Consider the following 20627-nt stretch of genomic DNA (forward strand, 5'->3'; position numbering starts at 1 on the left):
GCCACAGGGTGGCTTATGTAGCTTCCCACGATTTCAGTTAGGTAACGTTAAAAAGTAGGGGGAAATGCATGAGATCTTTCCATTGACCATAAACAAAATAAAAACTTAGGACACGAATGACGCCCTCCGTTGACAAGCTTTGTTCCCTGGCAGAAGAGAAATCACTAAATTTCTAGATTATCTAGGCGTCCTTAAAGGGTCCTCAATTTAAATAACGTCAACAGTGCACTGCATTTTAAAAGTCCACTTTTGGGGCACCTGGGTGGCGCAGTCGGTTAAGCGTCCAACTTCAGCCGGGTCACGATCTCGCGGTCCGGGAGTTCGAGCCCTGCGTCAGGCTCTGGGCTGATGGCTCGGAGCCTGGAGCCTGTTTCCGATTCTGTGTCTCCCTCTCTCTCTGCCCCTCCCCCGTTCATGCTCTGTCTCTCTCTGTCCCAAAAATAGAAATAAACGTTGAATAAAAAAGAAAAAAGGAAAAAAAAAATTTAAAAGTCCACTTTTTCGGCTGCTAAAGTGCTTTTTATTTATTTTTCAACTAATTTTTTTTTTTTTTTTTCTGGTGAAGGAAACCGAGTGGCTTGGTTCTTCACTTGGTCTCCTGTCTTTTCTGCTTCCCTGTGGCGTCCTCCCGTCGGGGTCCTGGTCGCCAGGGGCCTGGCTGGCTGTGTGAGCCGCCTATGCTCTGCCTCAGTGGCGGTTCCCATTCGCTTCCCGCTGCCGTGGGAGCGCGGTCCCGCCACGATGACGTATACAACGACATCGATGATGATATCTGATATATGCGAACATAATAGGATTTCAAAGAATAATTTTTAGCAGCTGGATGATAGGGGAGTTTTGTGAAGAGTGCATTTGTTGCTGCTGAAATATTTAATTTTTTTAACGTTTTATTTTTGAGAGACAGAGACCGAGCATGAGTGGGGGAGGGGCAGAGAGAGAGGGAGACAGAATCGGGAACAGGCTGCAGGCTCTGAGCGGTCAGCACAGAGCCCGACGTGGGGCTCAAGCTCATGAACCGGAAGATCGTGACCTGAGCCAAAGTCGGCACTTCACCGACTGAGCCCCCCCGGGCGCCCCTCTGCTGAAATATTTAGAGCTGAGCGGACAGCTCAGCGGATGACCCCAGACGCACACACGAATGTGTCTTGGTCACGGGAGGAAGGCGCCGTCCTCGCCTGCTGTGGACACGGGTGGCGCTCTGCATGGTGGCGGATGGCCTGTCCATCCCCACTGACCCCTCGCTCGGGTCTGCGGCTGGTGAGGCCGCCCAGCATCACCCACCTGTCACGGACTCACACGGGGCGGGGCTTCATACTGGTGCTTGATGACGCGATTTGCCACTCAGACCCACTGGTGTCGGTCCACACGTTAACCGCAGACTTCTTTTAAAAGACGAGTTCCAGTGTCTCAGCCATCCTTATTCCCTGAGCCATATTTCGTATTAACAGCACACATTTCTGAGTCAATGAGGGGCGGGGGGGGGGGGGCCTGGAGGGCAGGAATCACCTAGCATTTTGTCTTTGTCCCCACCTGCTCCCAGATGAATACAGTGAGCGAGACCATCTTTCTCCAGACTTCTATGAAGAGTCGGAAACAGACCCTGGTACAGAAGAGCTCCCAGCCCGAATCTTTGTGGCTCTTTTTGACTATGACCCCCTCACCATGTCCCCAAATCCGGATGCTGCAGAAGAAGAGCTTCCTTTTAAAGAAGGACAGATCATCAAGGTGGGGACGTGGCTGGGGGCTGCAGGACTGGTGGGGCACCTGGGGGGACAGATCATCAAGGTGGGGGCTGAAGGGCTGGGTGGGGGACAGATCATCAAGGTGGGGGCTGCAGGGCTGGTAGGGCACCTGGGGGGACAGATCATCAAGGTGGGGCTTGGCTGGGGGCCACTGGGCTGGGGTGGCACCGAGGGGGACAGATCATCAAGGTGGGGGTTTGGCTGGGGGCCACTGGGCTGGGTGGGGGCACCGAGGGGGACAGATTATCAAGGTGGGGGCTCGGCTGGGGGCCGCTGGGCTGGTGGGGCACTTGGGGGGGGGACGGATCATCAAGGTGGGGGCCTGGCTGGGGGCTGCAGGGCTGGTGGGGGCACCCGAGGAAGGGGGGAGCGGTCTCACCATACCTTGGCTCCTTAGTTCGTCCCAATGGCTGGCTTTTTTTCTGTTGCGTTAAATATCCAGCCTGCTGAGCAGCAGAGAGGAGGGACGTCGTGAGTGTGAAGTAGGAGCTGGAGAGAAAGCCTGGTGCTCAGTAGCAGAGGGAAACAGGGAGCCCTTGAGCCCTAGGTTTTCGGGTTCCCCAGAAAGCACGCCAAGTTGCGTTTGAACGTGGTTATGATACGTGTCCAGTAAGACACGCCCTTAAAGCGTGGTGCTGACCCCAGAGAGTGATGAACAGCTCTGGGTTAGATGAGATTCCTAACTTCTGGAACCCTGACACGCCACACCGTTTGGCGGAGGAAGCCACTTGCTGCGGGCGGAGACGCCGCCGCGTGGGGTCTAGACGTCCTCTCCGCGGGTGGGGTCATCGCACGCGGCTTTCGCTGTGTGAGTTCAGATACGCAGGCCGCGCACAGAGTGGAGCCAGAGCCCCGGCTTGTGGCCCCACCGCCACCAGCTGATGGGGAGAGCAGTGTCATCCAAACCCTGGGGCGGAAACTTGGAGGCCGGGGGCAGGAGCGCAGCTGTGCGGGGCGCGCGTGGGTGACCGCGGTCTCGTTCGTTCGAGCGTGTTCTGACGACGTGCCGGCAGGGCTGAGGCGCTTGTGAACCCACGGTCCTGCCGCCTTGGCCTTTCACACCGGCTCCAGGTGTATGGGGACAAAGACGCCGACGGCTTTTACCGGGGGGAGACCTGTGCCCGGCTCGGCCTTATTCCCTGCAACATGGTCTCGGAGATCCAAGCTGACGACGAGGATATGATGGACCAGCTTCTGAGGCAAGGGTTCCTTCCTCTGAACACGCCTGTGGAGAAAATAGGTAAGAGACCGGCCCCTGTTCACCTGCACCTCCCCCCACCCCCGCCCCCCCCCGCCCGGCAGTCCGTAGCCACGCCACGGGCCCTCGGGTGCCCAAGGCGTGTGGGCGGGGTCCAGTCTGTGCCGTTTAAACATCTCGGGGGAGGGGTGCCTGGGTGGCTCAGTGGGTTGAGGGTCCGACTTCGGCTCAGGTCACGATCTCACAGTTCGTGAGTTCAGGCCCCGTGTCGGGCTCTGCACTGACAGCTAGGAGTCTGGAGCCCGCTTGGGATTCTGTGTCTCCCTCTCTCTCCCACCCTCCCCTGCTCACCCTCATCTCTCTCTCTTTCTCTTGAAAATAAACATTAAAAATCAAATGAACGTCCCAAGAGAATCCGAAAGTTAACCATCCGGTTTTTGGGGCAAAATCCACTCTACAAACCAGGTCATAACAGTCCTACACACTTTATGGGCATACGTGCTCGACATATCCCTGCAGACACAGAAGATTTTCTAATGGAAGATGAAGTGTAGCCTTACTTAAAGTCTGTCCCGTCTAGAAAACAGACTACCGCTCTGAGGGTGTTTTTGACTGGATGTTGTGTCCCCCTAAAATTTTAAGTTATGATGTAAACCCCACGGCGATGGCGTCTGGGGCGAGCTGAGGTCACGATCGTGCAGCCGTCGGAGGCGCATTCCTGCCCTCTGAAAGACGCTCCGCAGACGTCCCTTGCCTCGTCCACCCTGTGAGGACAGGGCGAGAAGATGCCATCTGTGAACCAGGACGCCGGTCCTCACCAGACCCCGAATCTGCCGGCGCCTTGGTCTCGGACGTCCAGCCTCCAGAGCTGTGAGAAGTGACCGTGTTTTGTCCCGGCAGCGCGGACGGACTGAGACGTCGGTGACGTGCCTCGAACGTTAGCCCGTCGGTGGTGAAGTCCCGGAGTCTGATGAGGTCTTGCCACGCTCTTCCTTGCTTCTCCAGAAGCCATCAAGGGTTTGCACCTGTAACGTGGACCCGATGACCCCGCCCATCACGAACCGGTCCGCGAGCACCCGTGAACACACAGCAGACTATTTTCAGTGATTCCAAGCAACATTATGTGTGTGATCTGTGATTTTGCCCACGTGCAGGAAAAATCTCATTAGAAGCGCCTTTGCTTTTTCTAAATAGGAGACAGATCCGTTTGATGCCATTCGTGTTTAAGGTTTTAATACTTCAAAACGTAAGGTGAACTTAGCTCGAGATGAGATTTCAGAGACAAAACTGAACGACTCAAAGAATACGCATATTTTTAAGGACGGTCACAAAATCACATCAAACGCGTTTCAGTCTCTTTGGTGGGAACGAACGCACCATTTGAAGTTAGAACCCACATCTGATAGTCGAGGCCTCCTGTGAATGTGCTGCCCGGGTCAAGTCCACGAGGCTGAAGCCGTCTGAGTACATGCTGCCTCTGTCCCCGGAGCCACGTGCCCGGTTCAGAGGGGGAGCGGGTTCCGTATGCCGCGGGCCGGAAAGCCAACAAGCGCTCTGCCAGAAACCAGCTCGATCCATGTGATCGGTTAGATTAAATGTCTATTTTATTCTGTTTTCCTAAACATGACTTTTGAAGGAACCAGACTGAGATACCACGTGCGTTTCTAGCACTAGGAAGTATCTAGTTGCTACGGACTGAGTACGCCCCTCCCGCGGCTGGGGCTGGACGACGGTGTCTGCCTCTCAGTCCCTTTCGGGCACCACGTGCGGGGAGACAGGAGGGAACGGTGTACGGACCGGAAAAGAAGACGTTCAACGTTTTCTACTCACAGGTGACCTGAACATCTAGAAAATCTCAAAGGATCCCGTGAATTAACTAGTGAGTTTATTAGCAAGGTCACTGGATACAAAAGTAGTTGTCTTTCCAAATGTAAGCAGTGAAAAATTTGAAATGGAAATTTAAGAAGTAATACTATTTACAGTAACGCAACAGAGACACGAAAGGGGGAGGGGTGAGTCTAACGAGATGGGTGTGGGCTCTGTGTGCTAAAGATCCCCAAGCGCATGGAGGCGCCGTGTTCCCGGACTCGGGGCGGCGAGACGTCCCGCATCCCCAGACTGTCCTGTGGATGCAACACAACCCCAGTCAACGTCTGGGCAGGGATTTATTTGGAGTCGATACGCTAAGCCAAAAACGTGTCTGAAAAGGCAAAGGAACTACCGTTGCCCAAGCAGATTTAAAAGAAGAGTGGACGTTAACGGGATTGTAAGACCATACAGGGAGACGAATCCAGACAGGGTGGAATTGGAGGACATACAGGCACACAGATCAATGGAACGGAACAGAGTCCACAATACGGACCAACACATAACACCGTCCACGGATTCTCATCCACGGTCAAGAGGCTGTTCAATGGGAAAGGGCAGTCTTTTCCATAACAGGTGCTGGATTCGGTGGGGAAATGAAGCTCGGGCCACACTCCCACCAAACCAGAAGAATTAACTTAAAACTGAACACGGTCTTAAGTATAAAAACTAAGACCGTGAAAGTTCTAGAAGAAAACATGGAAAAACTTGGTGGTGGTCAGGCAGCACTGTCTTTGATGTGACACTAAAACCATGCCACGGAAGAGGAAAATTCTGATGTTGGACTTCATGGAAATCGAGTCGTTCTGGGCTGAGAAAGACACCGTGAGGAGAAGGAAGAGAGAGGCCACAGGCTGGGGAAAAAGATTTGCACGTGACCCAGCTGAAGGGGGACTTGAATTCAGAGGACACATAAGAAGCTTTCAAAACTCAACGATGAGAAAGCAAATGACCAATAAAAATGGGGACAAAAGATTGAAGAGATCTGGGGGGCTCAGTCGGTTAAGTGTCCAACTTTTGGTTTCGGCTCAGGTCACAATCTCACAGTCTGTGAGTTTGAGCCCTGCGTCGAGCTCTGAGCTGACAGCTCGGAGCCTGGAGCCTCCTTTGGATTCTGGTCCCCATCCCCCTTCCCCCCCCCCCCCGTCTCTCTCTGCCCCTCGTCTGCTCACTCTCTGTCCTGATTTCTCCCAAAATAAATAAATAAAAAAGATTAAAGAGATCCTTCACTAAGGAGGACACATGGAAACAAGCACGTGGAAAGATGCTTCACGTGATCAGTGAAATGCAAATTAAAGGCATGGCAGGGAGCCAGGACTCACCCACGGGCACAGCCACGGGGGCGCACCATGCGTGGGAGGGACATGGAGCCGGCACACCGTCCGCCGGAGGTGAACCCGCGTGGGGCATCTCTGCAGTCAGTGTGCAGGTCCTTCCGAGGCTAGACACACTTCCGGCACAGTCCCCCCCGCTCCCCCGCTGAGTGCTCACCCCACAGGAATAGAACTTCCCACTCAAATCCTGCACAGGGTGTTCACAGGGGGCTTGCCTGGGCACCACCCATAGCGGGACACTCAGGTGCCTTTCCCCTGGTAGACGGATCGGGTAACTGGTGCGTCCACACGGGGGCTGCTCCTCGTGCGGGAGAGTAGGACTGCTGATACACGCGGTCACACGAGTGGGTCTCAGGTGCATTGTCCCCACGAAAGAAGCCACTTTCTAAAAAAAACTATATCTGGGATGATTCCACTGAAATGCTGTTCTGGAAAGGTAAAAGTCTCGGGACAGAAAGCAGACCGGTGGTTACCTGGGGCTGGAGGTGACATCAGAGAAGCACCCGGCGATTTTGGGGGGTGACAGAACTGTCCACCTTGATTGCTGCCAGCTGTGGTTATAGGACCGCGTGAGCTCCTCAAAGCTTACCCAGCATATGCCGGAAAGGGTGAATTTCATTGTTACTGCCACCTGCAGGAATTCATACTTGCAACTTGCCCTGGAAAACTAACAAGCCCGGGAGTGCTCTAATCGATCCCTGGAATAACTCTCCTCTCTGTTTCAAGGAAGCATGTGCACAGGCCCTACAACGGCGCCCTGCTTTCTCTAAATTAAGCAGTGCCTCTTGGGCAGGAGCCGAGGTGTGGGTGATCTCTGGACCTTTGCACAGCCGGGCCCTGTGCCAGCTGAAAACCACTGACAGGGCACAGAACCAACTTGAGGTGCTTTCAAAATACCTGCCTTCCATGGTTTTCATTTGTACGAATTCCAGAAACCAATTCTAGGCGCAGAGTGGCTGTGTTTGGAAGAAATGCACAAATGCCAACTTCCTTCAGGAGTAACGTTCTAAATCGTTTAGATTTATTATTCTGGAGAATCTCTGCTTCACCTGTCTCCCGGCCTGATGGACACGCCAGGGAAAGGAAAGTGTCCTTGGCACTGTGTGTGTGTATGTTGGGGGTTGGGGGTGGGAGGGCTGTGCCCGAGCAGAGATACTAGAACATGCAGCCCAGGGCGACCGGCCCCCTCGAGAGGGTGCGGGTCTGGTCCCAGCGGCCAAGTGCAGCCTGTTGTGCTGCTTGGGGCAAGGGAGGGGGCACCTCTCCTTTCGAAATAACCACATGACGGCTTTCTTCTTGTGTGTAAACAGAGAGAAGCCGAAGAGGCGGCCGGCACCTGGGGGCGACTCGGAGGGTGGTGGCCCTGTATGACTACGACCCCAGGGAAAGCTCACCGAACATCGATGTCGAGGTACCCGGAGCGCGGTTTCACTGCGGTGCTGCCCCGGGAAACCGGGATCTGGCCTCCCGCCATCGCTGGAACCGTCCACAGGGGGCGCTACCAGAGCGGTGAATGGTGCTAGGGAGCCAGGAGGGAGGAGACAGAGAGAGCACAGCAGGTGCTGACCAAGGTCACTGCTGTGGCTGGGAGGTCCCCATCCGCGATGCTCCGGGCAGAGCAGCTGTGATCCTGGTCTGCTGGGGGTGGCCCCGGAGGGTCATCTTGACGAGGGAAATAAAGCCCGAGGGAAAGCAGAGCAGTACGCCCCCCCTCCCGCCACCCCCCCCCCCCCCCGGCCCCGACACGCAAGAAGCCGAGGGACAGGCCCGGTGTCCTCTCTGCACGTGGCCTGGGCCGGCGTGGCCACGAAGCTCCGGGACTCGGAAGGGGACCCGCCCCCAGCTCGTGGTGCAGACGTGGAGTGCGACTGACTCACCAGGCACTTCCGTGCAGATTGATTCGTGCGCCAGGCCTGGTGGCGCTTAGATGCGCGCCTCCCTCCCTCGTTTCCAGGTCCGGAGATAAGCCGCGTTCACGTGCTCCTGTTGTCTCGCGCCCTCCACCACTGCCTGGCACTGAGCGGAGTGGCATTTGAGAACGGAGTCAAGATTGTTTTGGCGCTCAGTGGGGGGGGGGGGCGGTAATTTATGTAACGGTCCCCAGTCTGCAGAGCACGTCTCCCTGGAGATCAGGGTTTTTCCAGTTAACTATTTGACTACTTTCAAAGAACGGTGACCGGGGGAGCCCAGCAGCCGTCTTGATTGTGGCCTCGGACCCAGCGCCGGGGCGCTTTTCGTTTCGGGGGGCCTCACGTTGAGCTGTGCTTACAGGCGCTCGGCGGCCTCCTGCCTTTCTTCCCCGATGACTGAGGGAGTGGCTCCACACCAAAATAACGAGAAGAAAGAAGCCAGTAGGGCAATCGTGAAGAACCTAGAAAAAACAAAAACCCTACTGGTTTGCGCGGCAAAGTGTCGCTAACTTGATGTTCGTCTCTACAGGCGGAGCTTACGTTTTGCACGGGAGACATTATTACCGTGTTCGGTGAGATCGATGAAGATGGCTTCTATTACGTAAGTTTCCGGAGCCCCCAGGAAGCACCGCCTCGCGATCGATACCCTCGCCCCTGAAGTTAGGTGCGCGCTGTGTGCTCGGCTCCCCGAGAGGCCCGCCTGCCCCGTGTCCCTTCCACGGGGTCCCGTCTAATGCAGAAAGGCCGTGCTGTGTGCCGCACTGCCCCTTCCCCTCTGTGAGGGGTAGTTCCCACGTGTGTAAGCCGTAAACGCGGCACATGTATTCACGGTCTTTGTCTTTTAAAGTTTATTTATCTTGGAGAGAGAGAGAGGGAGAGAGTGGGGGAGGTGCAGAGAGAGGGGAAGACAGAGGATCCCAAGCAGGCTCCGCGCTCCCAGCACAGAGCCCGATGCGGGGCTTGAACCCACGAACCGTGAGCTCGTGACCGGAGCTGAAACCAAGAGTTGGACGCTCAACCGACTGAGCCGCCCAGGCGCCCTCCCACATTCTTGTATTTAAGATTTTCTTCCATCCAGACACATACCAAACAAGTTCACTTTCTGATTATTTGTAAGGTAACAAATGTTTTCATAGAGGAGAAGAAAGAAATACGAGTGAGCAAAGTTAATGATTTCACACCGACAGAATGTAGAACTCCTCCCCGACCGTCCTCTGGGCTGATGGCTGTTGGCAGCGTTGGCCCGGGCTCTGGGTCTCCACCCAGTCGCCTTGGGGGCCCGGCCTCCCTCCTTGGTGCTCCTGGCATTTGCTGAGGAAAAGAGTTTTATTACGATTACTTTATTAAGAATGCCCACTGACAGGCTGATCTTAGTGTTTCTGCACTGGGCGCCTCCTGTGAGAGCTGCCCTCCGAGCCCACGGAGCTGGCAGGACTGCGGGGGGCCTGGTGCGGTGGTGGCTTGGGGACAGGATCCCCATCTTGCACCAGCCTCCCCACCACCCCCTTTATTTTATCAGAATAGTTGGGAAACCATCAAGTCCTTTGTGAGGCAGGCTTCTGTTTGAGTCCAACGAGTTCACGGCTTCAGGCACGTGGGACTCAAGGGTCCTCACTTCGTGCAGGTCCTGATTAGTGAGGCCTCTCACGCTTTGTCCCGTTTCTTCTGGATGAGACTCTAAAGGGTCTGTGAGTGGGACGATGCCAGGCTTCCTGTCCTGCAGGTGGTTGAAGGGCGGTGGGGGCCCCAGAGGCCAGGGCACAGGCTGCGGGCTGGGCCAAAAGACGGAGGAAAGTGGACAGCAGCTGGCGTCTGTATCACCCAGAGCTCAGGCCGTTAGTTGGGGTAAGAGTGTCGTCCGGGAGGACCCCCAGATTCTGCCTCAGGTGATGGGTGCCCTTGGGAACACGGGCGTAAGGACACGGTGGAGAGAAAAACGTGCTTTGGCAAATAGCGAGCTGGAGGACATCTGACCCTCTCCAAGACGGAGCGGCCTCCGTGCCGTTGATCCTGGAAGATTCTAGTGGCCACCGGAAGGTCAGATGCAGCAGCACGTAGCAGAGAGGGCGACCACGAGGGGGTCGTGAGCACTTCCGACGCGTGCGTTCCTAAGACGGCCTGCGGGAGGCCCGGAGCAGGGGTCCGCCTGGACGCCAGCGTGCACAGGGCCGTCCTGAGTCGGGGAGCGGCAGGCCTGCATGAGGTGAACACGGCACCACCAGGGAGCTGAGCGTGAGGCTGTGCGTTCCCACGGGACACGGGACACGGTCCCACGTCCCCCAGACGCGAGCCGCCCGCGGCCTCACCCGAAGGAGCCGAGTTCTCTGATGCTGCCGGGGAGTCTGGTGGGGCCGGGTTTCCTGAGAGACGTCTGGGCCGCAGAGACGCTTGAGTGCCCGCGTGGAGATGTGACTGGGGACCCTCGATGTGAGCAGAGGCCCGGGAGCACGTGTCCTAGAGAGAGTCTAAGGGACGCTGAGGAAGTTAGCTGAGGCCTCAGGAAGGAGGATTGGGGGGTCGCCAGAAAGGGGAGAGGGGTCTCCAGGGTCGAAGCCAGGGCAGGTGCCCCTGGGCATGTGCGTCCCGGGCCCAGCGACAGTTCTTGCTGGGGAGACGTGGGAGGTACCTGGGGCCGCCTCTCTTGCTTAATTAAGTTTTATTTTTAATCGCAAAAACCGTACAATTGGCCGTCCTCGTCGTCAGGCGTGCCGTTCAGTGGTGGCGGATACGTTCCCGGCGTGACGCAGACGCCACACGGTCGCCGTCCCGCAAACCCGAGACTCCGTCGCCACTGAACACAGTTAGCCTTTACCCTCCCCCATCCCCCGACCCCCGGTCCCAGCCCCCCCCCCCCCCCGTCTGCCCTCTGTCCGCGTGGACACGCCTGCTGTCGGGGCCTCATGGAAATGCGGTCACCGCGTGAATTCTGTTCCGCCCGCCTTCACCGGGCACGAGTCCCGCGGGGCCACCCACGTCGTAGCACGTGTCCGCCCCCGAGTGCTGCTCCGTGGTGGGGACACGGGTTGGCTCCCCGTTCACCCCCGTCAGGGGCACGTGGCTCCCGTGAAGTACACAGTCGTGAGCGTGCTGCACGGACACGTCCCTCGGACCCTGCTTCCAGCTCTCGGGGGTCTGGGCCCCAGGAGTGGAATCGCTGGGTCGGGTGGTGCTTCTGCGTTCAACTGGGGCTGCTGGACGGTTTTGCCCCCGGCAGCCACTCCGTTCCACGTCCCCACCAGCAAGCGCACGAGGGTTCCGGCTTGTCCGTGTTTTCGGCAACACTATTTTCTGGTCGTTTTTTTCTTTAATTGATTTTGTTTTGTGTCCTGTCCATTTAACGGATGTGAGGTGGTATCCTGGGATTTTGACTTACGTTTCTCTAAGACGTTCATGTCGATCGATGTTGAGCATCTTCTCATGTGCTTGGTGGCCATTTATGTGTCTTTTCTCAGGGGAAGTGTCTATGCAAGTCCTTTGTCCGTTTTTTAAAAACGTGTATTAATTTTGAGAAAGCGTAGGCAGGGGAGGAGGAGGGAGAGAGGGAGACAGAGAATCCCAGGCAGGCTCCGTGCCGTCAGTGCAGAGCCTGAAGTGGGGCTTGAACCCCTACACTGTGAGATCATGACGTCAGCTGAAATCAAGAGTCGGTTGCTTAACAGACGGAGCCCCCCAGGCGCCTGTGCGTTTTTTAATCGGTTTCTTGTTGTGGTGTTGAGAGCGCTTGACGCGTTCTGGACGTTAACTGCTTCTCAGATAAATGGCTTGCAGCTACCCTCCCATCCTGTAGGTTCCCTTTTCACGCTGTTGGCCGTGTCCTTGGGCGCAGTTTCTGGTTCTGAGGGAGTCGGCTGCCCGTCCCATGCTGTCGTTTCCTAGACTTGTGAAGAGGGACGCAGATTCCCATGCACACCGGGGGTCACCAGTTTGGGACTTGGTTCTGGGCACCGTGGGGGCAGGTTTGTATTGGGGGTGGTGGGGAAGAAGCCATTAGGTGGCTGTGACCTGCTGGGTACAGATGTCCCGTGGATGGCGACCTGTGTAGATATGGAAAGGAGAGAACGTTCTGGGGGGGAAGCAGTATCGTCCGAGGAGGGGTCAGCAGGTGCTTTCATTTGCCCACGTTGTTTGGATTTTTAGAGAGATGACGTGTGTGGACGGATCAGTAGCTCCCCGTCTTGCCCACACGTCACATCGCCCCGGATGGGTTCAGTCCGTCTGGACCCGCGTGCCGCACAGATGGTGTTTTTCAAGGCTCCGTAGGGATTCTGAGGGCAGCCGGGGTCGACGGCCGCTCCGTGAGGGCATCCCAGCCCGTGGTGCCCAGGAGTGGCCCCAGGCCCCTTGCCCCTTGCCCGAGACACAGGTGCCTCGGCGTCAGCCCAGACCGGCCAGACGCAGACCCCGGGGAGCTCGGTCGGCGTGTCGTGCGGCTGTTCCCGTGACCAGGGTGGGTTTGGACACACCGGGGTCCCTTTGGAAGTTCCTCTGCTGTTGAGCCAGAACAGACCCAGCAGGCCACGCGGCTCGAAGCTTCCCTCCCGCGACTGGAGCAGGAGGTCGGGTTCCGGAAAAACAGGGTAACTCGTTCTTCTGTGCTTCCAGGGGGAACTTAATGGGCAGAAAGGCCTTGTCCCTTCCAACTTCCTGGAGGAAGTGCCTGACGACGTGGAGGTCTACCTTTCCGACGCGCCCTGTCACTACTCCCGAGACGCACCGCCGCGCTCCAAGGCCAAACGGGTAAGCACACGCCCCCAGCAGTTTTGACTTGTGTCCCGCTCTGCCACGTACGGCCTGCCACAGTCCTTGTGCTGGTATTTTTGTATCTTTTTTTGTCTCCGCCCTTCCCTGGGGGTTGTGCCTCGAGATTCTTACGCAAGCTTGTTTAGTTCGCCAAAACAGACCCTCTCGATTCTTCCAAATCCGCCTTTCCTCACCAAGGGAGCCCCCGTCCTACAGCATAGACGCACATTCCGGTTCGGTTGAGAGCGAAGGGGTCGGCTAGTCCTTCCGTCCAGGGGGCACTGGCGGCCGCCTGCCCCGCCAGGGTTTCAGATCTCTTACCACAGACCCGAGGGCTCCTCGAGCATAAGTGACTATTAGATTACATTCATGTGTAGTGTCTCATTTTTATTTTTTTCCATCACTGCCAGTTTTTATATATTACATTTTTATATATATATATTTTTATTTCTTTGCTCATCTGCTTGGAAACAGAAGAAGAGTGTTCATTTCACACCCTAATCAGGCACTGTAGCCCTTCACGTAAGTGAGCAGCTGAAGATACCTATAAAGATACCAACTTAAGCTACCTTACATGGACGAGTGCAGTAGACTTAAGGCTTCACTGTGGGGTTTTAAAAAAAAAAAAAAGAAATATGTCTCAAAAACTCATTGGACCTAAAACTTCAGGCCGTTACTGGCCTCAGTTGTAAAGCAACTGAATCTGTAGTAGAATAATCATCTCGAAAAATCATTTCCTACTGTCTCCATTAAGAACATTTCAAAGGCCAACATTGGGAACATATTTCTTAACAGGCTAATTGTTTGTTTACATAGAGAATGTTCCAATGTCTCCTCATAACTGAAGCTGCATATCGCATCGTTAGCCCCCCTCGGAAAAAGCACAAGCTCACAGCTCTGTTTACTCTAGGAGATCTCACTCTCAAACACGTTAACTCGAGATCAAGCAGATGAGTAGTGGGCGTGCAGCCGCCTAGCGTTGGCCCCGAACACGCCCCGGGCCGGCTGGCGTGCCAGGCGAGCTTCGCTCGGGCCACCGTACCTCTCTCGCGCGAGCGAGCCGAGCCTCCTCGCCAAAGCACAAACACGTGTTCCGAGCACACGGGCGGGGGCCCCAGTGCAGTACTGAGCTTTGCGACACATGCAGCTCCAATGATTGCCTCAGACGCATAGATGGTATCTTCAGGTGTCCTTTGGGATGCTTTACTAGGTGTTTTCCATTGGAACGAGACCTTGATTTTAAATCCAAGCAAGCGTCAGGCCCTTGGCGCCTCTCGTGTGCCTGCTGGCTCCCGAACACCCGTGCTAGGCAGAGGTCGCGGCCGGGGAGGCGAGGGGTGCGGGGCGGAGGACCCGGGTCTCCGGCGCGTCGAGCGCGGGGACGGGGACGGGGATGGGGACGGGACGCGCCGGGTGCCAGCGCGCGGAGGACCCGCAGGCACCGCGGCGCGCGCCGTGTTGGCAAAACCTCCTCTCCAGTCGCTTGGAAATGATGAAAGGCGACAAGGGCTTGACGCTTCCTTTGATTGCAATTGAGGTTCATTTTAGTTTTTCTTTTCTTTCAACCGGTGTGCCGTCTGCTGTAGCCCACTAACCCGCCCCCCCCCCCCGCCGCCCGCCCCCCGGGGACGTCCCCGCCACGGTCCGCACTTCCATAGCCGAGCCCCCGAAGCCCCCTTTCAGAGCGTTCGCTCGTACGATGCCGAGGGGTCCTCGGCCACTTCCACTCAAAGCGGCACCCCCACCTCCCACGCTCCCGCATTTGGTCTTGACTTACAAAGTAAATTACTACCCAGCTTTGTTTTGCCGAAGCAACGGCCGCCCCCAGCCCCGAAGACAAAGTGACGGCAAAGCAGCCGGTGGTGGCCAGGCCGTCCCCCTCGGGCCCGCTGCGGGGCCCCCTTTCCACCCCGAGGGAAGCCGCGGGCCGCCCCTTGTCTTGCCTGGTGGGAGACGGGGACACTGTGATGTCACCGAGTGGATGGATGTTGTTGGCGCGCACGCACTCAATAAACTGTCACACTGTACCTACTAGGTTCCTCCCGAGGGTTCAGGTACAGCAAGGAGAGCGTCATCCCCCTCAGCCCATCTCCATTCGGGGTCACCTACGTCATCTATGGGTACTGGTAGTCCTGGGAGAGGCAGGGAAATGTCCTCGAAAAAGAAAAAGGGGCTGCTTTCCAAAGGCAAGAAACTGCTGAAAAGGCTGGGTGCAGTGAAATGACCCATGTGCTTCTGGACAACTCCCACACCTCCGTAATTCTCCTTAATTCCAAACTAGGGCTTTCATGACTCAAGTACCTTCCTAAACAAACACTCTTCTCCCCTGACACCGGTAGAGAAACGCTCTTTGCGCCACCGCGCACTTTAAGGCCACCGCAAGGACAAAGAGCTGCTGGTGCCCCTCCCCCCAGCCTCCCCCCCGCCCCCCCTCCCTCCCCAACCCCCAACCCCCACCCCCCACCCCCGCTCTTGCCCGAGGGCTGCCTGGAGGCCGGGGGGGGGGGTGCTCCTCTGCACACACGCGGGGGGCCAGGGCCTCCTCGGGCTCCTCCGGTCTCTGTGCATTTGTCATCCGCCCTTAAAGGAATGGTTTCCACCTTGACCCCCTTTCCAGAATGCTTGCCTCATGACGCATAACTCACTCTAACTCTGGTCTTGAAACTCCTAGTTTAACCGCCTTGATGTTCTGCCTTATAAACGCACAATGGTTTGTACTGTCCAATAAAATCTACGGTGTGCACTTCGTACGTGTTGTACATTCAGCGCTCGTCACCCCCACAGACACACTGCTCTGGAATCGAGTTGTGCATTCCGAATCCCGGCTTCTCGTCTTTCCAAGCCAGCCGGTAACACAGAAACACAGAAAAGAAATGTTTACTTACTCAGATCATTCAAAAACAGAGAGAGAGAGAGAGGGAGGGAGGGAGGGACTTTGTTCGGACAAGTCCCACTCCTCCAACCTGCCAGGAAGCCGACCAGGCTCATGGCTTTCCGTGTCCCCTCTCGTGGCAAATGCATTTCTGTTACTTCCGTGTTTGTCCAGTGCCCGCCCCCCCCCCAGCCCCCAGCAGCGAGCAACACACAGTAGAGCAGCCCCCACGATGCACAAGCCACACGTACAGCCCCCGAAATCTCAGTCTGTTCACATCGATTCCACACCAGTCTCCACCACTGGCACTCGAACAAGAGACTTGCAAAGTTGCCGGCAGATGTATTTGATGGTTTCTATTTTGTAATTCTTGTCCACTTGTAAATTGTTTTTACTCTTTATACATACTTTTCAGACTGCCTTTCTTTTGTAATTTATGGAAGGTTTATAAACGAATGACCAAGCTTTCCCCCATTGTGTCTTCAAAACCTCTATTGTAAATTGTAATATATTAGTGTGTGGTCCATTTATTAAAAGGAAATTACTCAGCGTGTGGTTACGTATCGTGTGCGTGTGTGCATGTGTTCAGTTAGTGTAAAATATTTTCTAGGAATAAAATTTGTTATTTTATACAAGGCCGTTTACTCTGTGTCTTTGTTTCAAGCGCTTTTTCATCAGAGCAGCCTCCCAGAACTCCTTTGTCCCGTGCGCACAGGCGACAGACGGCCCCGCTCGGGGAAACGGAGGCAGTTGGCTCTGAGTGGGTATCTCTTGTGCGCGAGGACCACTCTCGTACAGCCAAGGCTTCGAGGGTGAACCCCGGCCGTATTTGTAACCTTTCCCTTGGCAGCTTTACACTTCAAATGATGGGACTAGAGAACACCGCACAATGTCGTGTACGTGTGAGATCCAAGACCGACCCACGAGAGCGGGATGCTGGGTGCCAGGGCCGGGGGAGGGGGGCACGGGAAGGTCGGAGGGCACAGAGCTTTAGTTGCCCAAGATGAATCCACCTTGAAGAACTAATGAAAAAACCGTGCTAGATTCAACGGCACGTCTGAAGTTAAAAAAAAGAATTCTAGTTCAAGAAATGCTGATTTTATAAATTAAAGTCTACGCAACGGTGTGAATGCACTTTGCGCCACTACACAATTAAAGATGGCTGAGGGGCGCCTGGGTGGCGCAGTCGGTTAAGCGCCCGACTTCAGCCAGGTCACGATCTCGCGGTCCGTGAGTTCGAGCCCCGCGTCGGGCTCTGGGCTGATGGCTCAGAGCCTGGAGCCTGTTTCCGATTCTGTGTCTCCCTCTCTCTCTGCCCCTCCCCCGGTCATGCTCTGTCTCTCTCTGTCCCAAAAATAAATAAAAAACGTTGAAAAAAAAATTAAAAAAAAAAAAAGATGGTTGAAATGGCGAAGTTTCCTGCGTATACTTTACCACAGTAAAAAAAAAAAAAAAAAATGACAATTTCTCAAAAAAAAAAAAAAAATGAGCAAAAGTAGCCAGAACTAATGTTCCTCTACATCTTTGAAAAAATTTACAAATTTCCCAAAATATGTTGGCAAACCCGAGACAGTGTGAGCTGCGCTTAGCTTTGGCGAATACTACTGAACGTTTAAGGAATAAATGATGCCGACCGTACACAACTCCTGGAGAGAAGACAGATGCCCAGACCCCTTAGGTCAGCCGTATCCTGATACCAAAACCAGACAGGGACGTTACAAGAGATCTACAGACCAAGAGCACCGTGAATTGTTTTAAAAACCCTAAACAAAATATTAGCAGATTAAAACACCTGTTCAAGAAACTCGGCAAAGAAAGGAGTTGATCTCAACTTCATAAAATTAACGGCCAACCCCATATTTAATGGTGCAAACACTGACCGCTTCTTTCTTTCCATCAAAAACAACACAGGCGCGTCCATTTGACTACTTGTATTCAACATCGTACTGGGCTTCCAGGCAGCACAAGAAGGAAAGGAGGGGAAAGAAAAATCACACCGTTTGGAAAGAAAGGAGCAAAATGGTGTTTATGTGCAGATGATATGATGCTAAGTCAGCTACAAGATGCTGTTGGAACTCCCGTGCATCGGGCAAGAGAACAGGTACAAGGTCAGCGTACACGGATCATCGGTATTTCTACAAACCAGCAGGGAACAATTAGGACCGAAATTAAAAGAGAAGCGGTACAGTAATAAAATAAAAATACACGTGATTAGTTATATTAGCATCAAAACCGTGAAATACTTCAGGGTAAAGTGAACAAAATGTGAGCAAAACCTGTATACTGAAAAAGAAAGAACATCACTTAGAAATAAAAGAGCTCTTAAATGGGATATGTTGGTGGTGTAGAAAATGTAATGTTCAATTTCCAATTTCTCCCAAGCGGATCTGTTGATTTAGTGAAATCCCAGTCAGAATCCCAGCAAGCTTTTTCTAGAAATTGAGGAGCTGGTTTAAGTCCTGATACAGAAATGCAAAATGATCTACAACAGCCGAGACAATTTTGAGAAAGATTGAACAGAGTTTGAAAAGAGTCACGTGGGGGCGCCTGGGTGGCTCAGTCGGTTGAGCGTCCGACTTCAGCTCAGGTCACGATCTCGCGGTCCCTGAGTTCGAGCCCCCGCGTCGGGCTCTGGGCTGACGGCTCAAGAGCCTGGAGCCTGCTTCGGATTCTGTGTCTCCCCCTCTCTCTACCCCTCCCCCGTTCGTGCTCTGTCTCTCTCTGTCTCAAAAATAAATAAAACGTTAAAAAAATTTTTTTTTAAAAAGAAAAGAGTCACGTGGCCCGATTTTGAGACTTGTAAGGCTACAGTGACGGAGGCAGTGTTGGTTTTGTGTAAAATGCGCACGTTGAAATCACTGGGATGAACTGGGGAGTCCGGAAGTAGACTCATACGTATGTGGTGCGTTCATTTGCAACAAAGGTACCGAGACAGCTCAGTAGGGGAAGACGTGAAGTATGGTCTTTTCTAGAAAGAAATGTTGCAGAAAGAGCTACTTACAGGGGAGGAGGTGGGAAACTGACCCTCCTCTCACGTGGTGCACAAATATTAATCCCAAACAGATCGCCGCCCTAAATGAAAAAGTTAAAGCTATCAAGCTGCTAGAAGAAAACGGAGAAATTTGGCCGGAAAAAAGTGCACCCTGGTAACAGGACCTCAGCAGATTGAAAAGTGTCTTCTCTCTGAATGATACTTAAGAGAACAAAACAGCAAGCCGGAAACTGGGAGACAGCAGCATAATGCATAGCACGTGTATCTGACAAAAGAATTGTCTAGAAGGTAGAAAAACATTTTCCAATTCAATAAGACCAAATTTTTTTTTAAATGTGCGGAAGATTTGAACTTTTTAAATTTTATTTTGAGAGAGCAGGAGAAGGGGAAGGGCGTAGAGACAGGGAGATTGGGGCTCCTGGCTGGCTCAGTCGGTTAAGCGACTGACTTCGGTTCGGCTCATGGTCTCACAGTTCATGAGTTCAAGCCCCACATCAGGCTCTGTGCTGACAGCTTGGAGCCTGGAGCTGCTTCGGATTCCGTGTCTCCCTCTCTCTCTGCCCCTCCCCTGCTCCCGCTCTCTCTGTGTCAAAAATAAATAAAGATGAAAGCATTTTTTTTTTAATTTAAGAATGCAGATTTCATTAGAGTATGTTCAGTTGGTTGAACATCTCACTCTCGATTTCCACTCGGGTCATGATGTGAGTTTGAGCCCCGTGTCGGGCTCTGTGCTGACAGCTCGGAGCCTGGAGCCGGTTTCAGATTCTGTGTCTGCCTCTCTCTCTGCCTCATGCTCTGCCTCTGTCTCTCTCAAAAACAAAAATAAACATTAAAAAAAAAAAAAAAGATGCTCAACCAACTGAGCCACCCAGTGTCCTGAACACGTATTTTATAAAAGATGCAAGAACGGCCAGTGTGCAAGCAAAAAAATGCTCAGTATCGTTTGCCAGCAGGGAAATGCAGTTAATAACCCAAACGAGAGAACATTCTACGCCCACTGCTATGGGTGTGCTTAATCTTAGGTTGAATTTAAACATTTTAAAATTCTGTGAAAATTAAAAAGACCGACATCATCAAATATGGGTGAAGACACGGGGCGGCCGGAGTCGTGTCTTGCAGAGCGGGGCCCGGGCGGCTTCCATCCAGTCAGACTCTTAGCTCGCAGGTCTACTAGGCCCGTGTCCGCGTGTCTGCCCACGAGAGAGAAAAGTAGATACTCGCGTAAAGCCTTCAGAAATTTCTACAGTTAGTTGTACTAGCCCCACGCGTGAAACACCCCAGATATCCCTGCGTTGGTGAATAAACATGGAACCGCATGGGACGGAACACAGCTTAGCAAATACGCCACTTACACAGTCACGTGGGTTTGTCCTTGAAACACTCTGCCCAGAGCAGCACGGGTGCGGGATTTCGTGGTCCTAAATCCCAGAGCAGGTGGAAGGCACGTCGTTGGTTGCTTGGGGACCAGGTGGGAAGGACTCTTCGCAAAGGGGCAGGGAGGCAATAGACGTTTTCTAAATCTGACGATGGCAGAGAGCGAGTGTAGGCATTTGCCGAAGCTCGTCCAGCCGGGTATGCGGAGGTGTAGGTTGGAACTCGGTGAGTGGATTTAAGACAGAGGTCGGGTGAGCGGGAATACAAGGGACGTGTTGTCCAGAAAGAAGGTGCGCAGACTGCCCGCCCGCGGCTTGCAGGCCTGGGGGCCGGACCGGGAAGGGCGGAGACCCTGCAGATTAAGGTAGGAGCTCCAAGGCCCTGGAGCAAAGCCTTGTGTCCCGGCCACTTACAGGGCGGGTGTGGTGGCCCCGGGGCCAGGAGCAGCCGGGACCGCGGAGACCCCCTTCGGAGGGCTGCCCCTGGCGCCCCCCCACCCCCCCATCGCACCCTTGTACCGGACAGGAGCGGGGTGGGAGGGGGTGGGGCGGGGGCCTGGGCAGCGCGGACGAGGGTGGGGTGGCCGCGCCTGCGCAGCC

At 54.4% G+C, this 20627-nt stretch overlaps 2 protein-coding genes across 16 annotated transcripts in view; one reads left to right on the forward strand and one right to left on the reverse strand.

Annotated features, from left to right (window-relative positions):
- Positions 1-15225, forward strand: part of RIMBP2 (RIMS binding protein 2) — a 97970-nt gene extending 82745 nt beyond the window's left edge. For 6 of the 9 annotated variants that reach the window (XM_045041693.1, XM_019814410.3, XM_045041694.1 and 3 more), the window contains 6 exons: positions 1541-1725; positions 2814-2982; positions 7451-7551; positions 8580-8651; positions 12653-12787; positions 14826-15225. In XM_045041693.1, the coding sequence (XP_044897628.1) occupies positions 1541-1725; positions 2814-2982; positions 7451-7551; positions 8580-8651; positions 12653-12787; positions 14826-15014 (851 nt within the window). In that variant the 3' untranslated portion in view covers positions 15015-15225. Of the gene's footprint in view, positions 1-1540; positions 1726-2813; positions 2983-7450; positions 7552-8579; positions 8652-12652; positions 12788-13264; positions 14017-14825 lie in introns of those variants that run through there. The other 3 variants (XM_019814411.3, XM_023241269.2, XM_045041695.1) reach the window with 2 other exon arrangements.
- Positions 8212-20627, reverse strand: part of PIWIL1 (piwi like RNA-mediated gene silencing 1) — a 49145-nt gene continuing 36729 nt past the window's right edge. For all 7 annotated transcript variants that reach the window (XM_019814415.3, XM_045041700.1, XM_045041699.1 and 4 more), the window contains one exon: positions 8212-8511. In XM_019814415.3, the coding sequence (XP_019669974.3) occupies positions 8227-8511 (285 nt within the window). In that variant the 3' untranslated portion in view covers positions 8212-8226. The remainder of the gene's footprint in view (positions 8512-20627) is intronic.

This window comes from Felis catus, chromosome D3, assembly GCF_018350175.1.
Source record: "Felis catus isolate Fca126 chromosome D3, F.catus_Fca126_mat1.0, whole genome shotgun sequence".
In the NCBI taxonomy this organism is placed as follows: domain Eukaryota; kingdom Metazoa; phylum Chordata; class Mammalia; order Carnivora; family Felidae; genus Felis; species Felis catus.